General features: G+C 40.3%; 1 protein-coding gene across 1 annotated transcript; it reads right to left on the bottom strand.

Annotated features, from left to right (window-relative positions):
• Nucleotides 1-335: 335 nt before the first annotated feature.
• LOC133454521 (cyclin-dependent kinase 9-like) lies at nucleotides 336-2,413 on the bottom strand. Its single transcript, XM_061733244.1, has 2 exons — nucleotides 2,101-2,413; nucleotides 336-706 (listed from the first exon to the last, which is right to left on the bottom strand). Exons 1-2 carry the CDS (start codon nucleotides 2,197-2,199, stop codon nucleotides 341-343), a joined length of 465 nt encoding a protein of 154 aa, XP_061589228.1. The 5' UTR covers nucleotides 2,200-2,413; the 3' UTR covers nucleotides 336-340.
• Between the last annotated feature and the right edge of the window lie 3,789 nt (nucleotides 2,414-6,202).

Raw genomic sequence — 6,202 nt, 5'->3', positions numbered from 1 at the left:
AAACAAACTATGTTTATGATGTGTGGACTTTTATTTTGAAATGCCGTGTTTACCCATTACATTTCATGACACTTACTTTCAAATGCCTTGGTTACATATTATATTGAATTTTGAAGTGTCCACTAAAAGACCCGGAAAAAAGACGTTTTTTTTCAAAATAAGAGTCGTGAAGTGTCCACTAAAAGACCCGGAGAAAAAAAAAAGACGTTTTTTTCAAAATAAAAGTCGTGAAGTGTCCACTAAAAGACCTGGAAAAAAAAAACAACCTTTTTTCAAAATAAAAGTCGTGAAGCGTCCACTAAAAGACCTTTTTTTCAAAATAAAAGTGGTGAATTGTCCACTAAAAGACCCGGTCGAACTCGGTCTGGCTGGTGGCGGCCGGGTTCCGGTTCTGGTTGGGCTGCTGCTGCGGCAGGTGGCCGCGGCGGCGCGGCGGCGCCAGGTACTCGAACATGGACGTGTTGTGGGTGGAGAGCATGTTCTTCAGGTCCGACGGCATGGGGTCGGACCAGAAGAAGTCGTGGTTGAGGGCGTCGTCGCTGTCGGTGCGCTGGGCCGGGTCCAGGACCAGCAGCTTGTCGATCAGGTCCAGGGCGTACGGATCCTTCACGTACGCCTTCAGACGGTCCTTCACCTTCCTCTTCTGGCCCTTCGGAAGCTCCATCTTCTGGTACAGCTCGTACTTCTTATCCACGCCGGGCCAGACCTGGGGGGGGAGGTCAGAGGTCAGGGGGGGTCACCAGGGGGGGAAACAGTACCTAGGAACCAGTTTCGGAGGCCCTGGGACCATCTGGCCCCCCTAGGAAACAGTTTAGGGGTCCCCAAAGTGTTGAAATGTCGAGAAAAAAAAGTCGAAATGTAGAGAAAAGTCAAAATTTTGTGAAAAACGTTGAAATGTCGAGAAAAAAGTCGAAATGTCAAGAAAAAAAGTCAAAATTTTGTGAAAAACGTTGAAATGTCGAGAAAAAAGTCGAAATGTCAAGAAAAAAAGTCAAAATTTAGAGAAAAAAAGGCGAAATGTCGAGAAAAAAGTCGAAATGTCGAGAAAAAAAGTCAAAATTTTGTGAAAACCGTTGAAATGTAGAGAAAAAAGTCGAAATGTTGAAAACGTAAGAACGGACGCACGAAAAAACTGAAAAAAAGTCAAAATGTCGAAGAAAAAAGTAAAATTTGAAGAAAAAAAAGGCGAAATGTCGAGAAAAAAGTCAAAATTTTGTGAAAAACCTTGAAATGTAGAGAAAAAAGTGGAAATGTCAAGAAAAAAAAAGTAAAAATTTAGAGAAAAAAAGGCGGAATGTTGAGAAAAAAGTCAAAATTTTGTGAAAAACGTTGAAATGTAGAGAAAAAAGTGGAAATGTTGAGAAAAAAGTTGAAATGTTGAAAACGCACGAAAGAACGCACGCACGAAAAAACGGAAAAAAGTAAAAATGTTGAAGAAAAAAGTCGAAATGTCGAGAAAAAAAGTAAAAATTTAGAGAAAAAAAAAGGCGAAATGTCGAGAAAAAAAGTCAGAATTGTTGAAAACGCACGAAAGAATGCACGCACGAAAAAACGCACGCATGCACGAAAAAGGAAAAAAACGAAAAAAGTGAAATGTCTAGAAAAAAAGTCAACATTTTGTTAAAAACGTTGATATGTAAAGAAAAAGTGGAAATGTTGAGGAAAAAAGTTGAAATGTTGAAAAATACACGAAAGAACGCACGCACGAAAAAAAGTCAAAATGTCGAAGAAAAACGTCGAAATGTAGAGAAGTAAAAATTTGGAGAAAAAAAAAGCGAAATGTTGAGAAAAAGTCAAAATGTTGAAAACGCACGAAAGAACGCACGCACGCACGAATAAAGAAAGAAAGGAAAAAAAATGTGAAATGTCGAGAAAAAGTAAAAAAAATTTGAAAAACGTTGAAATGTTGAAAACGCACGAAGGAACGTATGCACGGAAAAAAAGTCAAAATGTCGGAAAAAAAGGCGAAATGTCGAGAAAAAAAGTCAAAGTTTTGTGAAAAAAACGTCCCCCCCTGGTGGCCACCCCTCCCGGCCCCCCCGGACCCCCCGGCCCCCCTCTGGGGGCCACCCCTGCCCCCCCGGCCCCTCCTGCTCTCACCTCGGCCGTGATGGAGCCGCACAGCTGGCTGATCAGGGTCAGCTGGTGCTGCTCCGTGTTGCCCTGCATGATGGGAGATCGGGTCCACATCTCCGCCATGATGCAGCCGGCCCCCCAGAGGTCGATGGGGGGGCCGTAGTCTCGCTCGCCTAGGGGGGAAAAAAATAGATTAAAAAATAAATAAATAAAAAATAAAGGCCCAATTGGGCTGAAACTTTGCCAGATCTGGCAACACAGATTCCGGAAGATTCTCCTCAAAGCGATGAAAATAAACTTTTAATGATTAAGATTCAAAAATTAAGACCCTCTGATTGAGTTTTAAGACGTTTTAATACCATTTTTAAAGAAAATTTAAGACAAGGTTGCCAGATCTGCCCATTTCCAGCCCAAACACAACATAAAACGCACCGAAAGATGAAAAAAAAACCAACCTGAATCAAACATTATCTATGTTCAACCCGTCAATTATTGAATTATTTGTGAATAATTTCTCCTAAATATTTAGTAAAAACAGGAAAAGCAGCACAAATATCTGTTTTAAAGCCCAATTGGGCTAAAACTTGCCCAACCTGGCAACGCGGATTCAGGAGATTCTCCTCAAAATAGAATAAAACTTTTTAATGATTAGGATTCGAAAATTAAGACCCTCTGATTGAGATTTAAATGGTAAATGGTAAATGGCTTACACTTATATAGCGCTTTCCAGCTGTACTCCTGCAGCCCCAAAGCGCTTTACACTGCAAACATTCACCCACACACGTACACATTCACACACCGGTCGTCGGCGGAGCTGCCATAGACAACGGCGCTGGCCTGACAACCGGGAGCAACCGGGGGATTCAGTGTCTTGCCCAAGGACACTTTGGTGGACACAGGTGGAACTAGGGCTCGAACCACTGACCTTCAGGTTCATGGGGGAACGCTCTACCAACTGAGCCACCTTCCCCTTTAAGACTTTTTAATACAATTTTCAAACTAAATTTAGGTCGAGGTTGCCAGATCTCACAATATCCAGTCCAAACGGGATGTACAACCCGCCAAAATAATGAAAAACCCGGTTCAAATTAAAAATGATTTACGTTAAAACCGTCAATTATTACATTATTTGTGAATAATTTCTCGTAAATATTTAGTAAAAACCAGGAAAAGCAGCCCAAACTTATATTCTTCAGCCCAATTGGGCTGAAACCTGCCCAACCTGGCAACACAGATTGAGGAGATTCTCCTCAAAACGATGAAATGAAACTTTTTAATGCTTAAAAATTCAAAAATGAACACCCTTGGATCAAGATTTAAGACAAATTTTTGCTAAAATAAAGGCTTACATATATACTTAAATGTGGCATTACAAAATAAAAGTTTCATGAAATTTTATACGTAAACGTGGCATTACAAAATAAGTGTATAATAAGTAAGTGTTTCTTGGAGACATTAATCTGCCGAAGTTACATCAGGAACAGGTTACGAATTTAGATTCACCGCTCTCAATAGGAGAACTCCATGAAGCTCTTCAACATATGCCCAATAATAAAGCTCCGGGCCCAGATGGTTTCCCAGCTGGAGGAATTCTGGAGCATATTAGCACCAACATTGTATAAAATGATTCTAAATGCTAGGGAGAATAAAAGCTTACCCTTAAATATGAACTCTGCTAATATTAGTCTTTTATTAAAACCGGACAAAGATCCCTTGCTCCCATCGAGCTACCGCCCAATTTCATTGATAAATGTAGACCTTAAAATAATTAGCAAGGCCCTTAACGAACGTCTGAAAAGAGTCACCCCTTCTATTATACATCCGGATCAAACAGGCTTCATTAAAGGTAGACATTCCTCTACTAATATTCGCAGATTATTAAATAAACACTATCAATAAACAGGAGACTACTATTATATCCTTAGACGCGGAAAAAGCATTTGATAAGGTAAATTGGAAGTTTCTATTGGCAACTTTGCATAAATTTGGATTTGGCGAATCTTTCATTGACTGGATAAAAATATTATACAGCTCTCCCAAGGCACGTGTAAGGACAAATGATCAAATCTCTACAAGTTTTACCTTGCAAAGAGGCACTAGACAGGGTTGCCCTCTCTCTCCCTCATTATTTGAGTCAAATCAAGCTTGGTCGGAAAGTGGGGGTGAGTCGAGCAGTATGATTGAGGTGGATGCAGCCGTACTTGACTCGATCAACGCTAGACTAAGCAAGTTGGATATGCTTGATGCATTACAGCAAGACATCCGTGACCTGAAAGCCAGCTTGGAGTTTAGTCAAAGCCAGATTGAGGAGTTGAGGAAGGAAAATGCCTTCCTTAAGCGTACAGTGAACGAGGTACAGCAGTCTACTGCCTCTCTCACTTTGGAGAAGAAGCGCATGAAAGAGTCCGTACTGGATTTACAGTGCAGACAGATGAGAGACAATTTGATATTCTCTGGCATCACCGAGGATAATGCCGAGCCTGAAAAATCTGTGAGACACTTTCTGTCCAGCAAGCTCAAAATGTCTCCTGAAGTAGTTAGGGACATAACCTTCTCTAGGGTTCACAGACTGGGCAGACCGGGAGAAGGAAAATGCAGACCAATAATAGCTTGCTTTGAGCACTACAAGCATAGGGAATTGGTGAAGCGCAATGGCAAGGAGCTGAAGGGGTCCTCTTTTTGGGTAAATGAACATTTCCCCAAGGAGATCAATGACAGGAGAAAGAAACTGTATCCGATCATGAAGGAAAACAGGGATCTGGATCACAAAGTGGCCTTGTCAGTCGATAAGCTGTACATAAACGGACAACTGTACAGAGACTCGGAGGTGACCCCCTGGCTCTTTTGAGTCAGTGTTTGTTTTTTGTTTCATTTTTGTTTTTGTTTTTAGTTCATTGCTATGACTACATCCAATACTGATATGCCTGGCTGCATTGAACTGGGCTTGCCCAAGGGCATGGTTCTAGCTCATGTAAATGTATGCAGTCTGCGTAATAAGTATCATGATGTAGAGCGTATTATCACAGAGAACTGTATCAATATCATTGCTATTTCTGAGACCCACCTTGATGATTCCTTCTCTGATTCAAGTGTAACTATTGATGGGTTTTCTATTTTCAGAAAAGATAGAGATAGGTTTGGAGGTGGAGTGGCTCTTTATGTCCAAGATAATTTACCTGCCAAAATACGTAATGATCTGATGAGGGAAGACTTAGAAATTATTTGTGTGCAAGTCCATTTGCCTTATTTAAAACCAATACTGGTATGTTGTTTCTACAGGCCCCCTAGTGCCGATGCTATGTATATGCAGGGGTTGTGTGAGATGTTTGACAAGATAGCAGATGAAAACAGAGAAATTTACCTATTAGGTGATATGAATGTTTGCTGGCTGGTACAGTCATGTCCAAACAGAAATAAGTTGGTCTCTATATTAAATGCTTGTAATTTGTCTCAAATCGTCCCTTGTCCCACAAGAATAAGTCTGGGTAGTGATGGTGTAATCTCTGGTACATGCATTGACCATATTTATACAAATGCTTCTGAACAATGTTCTAAGGCCATTTCGGTTCCTGTAGGTTTTAGTGACCACAATATAATTGCTGTCACTAGATATACAAAAGTGCCAAAACCTAAAGCTAAAATCATTTTGACACGGTCCTACAAGAGATTTAATGAAAATACATTTATTGATGAAATATCGAGGGTAAATTGGAATATGGTGTGCAATGTAGCCGACCCTGAAGCTGCACTGGATTTATTCATGTCTTTATTTATGAATGTTGTAAACAAATATGCTCCTCTAAAAAAGTTTATGGTCAAAAACAGGTCTGCCCCATGGCTTGATCAAAATCTTAGGTCTCTAATGACTGAAAGAGACATGGCCAAAAAGTTATCAGTGAGTTCAGGATCCATTGATGACAGGCAAAAATACTGTTTGCTACGTAATAAGGCAACAAAACTAAATAAGGTTAAAAAAAGGGAGTATTATAAACAAAGGTTATATGATGCAAGATATGATACCAAGCAAATATGGAACGTTCTAAATGAAATCATGGGACGCAAGTCAACTGTGTGCACACCATTAGTGGAATCACATGGACTTGTTCTTACTAAACCAGGTGATATT

This window comes from Cololabis saira, chromosome 11 (genome assembly GCF_033807715.1).
Source record: "Cololabis saira isolate AMF1-May2022 chromosome 11, fColSai1.1, whole genome shotgun sequence".
In the NCBI taxonomy this organism is placed as follows: domain Eukaryota; kingdom Metazoa; phylum Chordata; class Actinopteri; order Beloniformes; family Belonidae; genus Cololabis; species Cololabis saira.
Note: the sequence above shows the minus strand (reverse complement) of the source record. Positions and strands in the feature narration are given on the sequence as shown.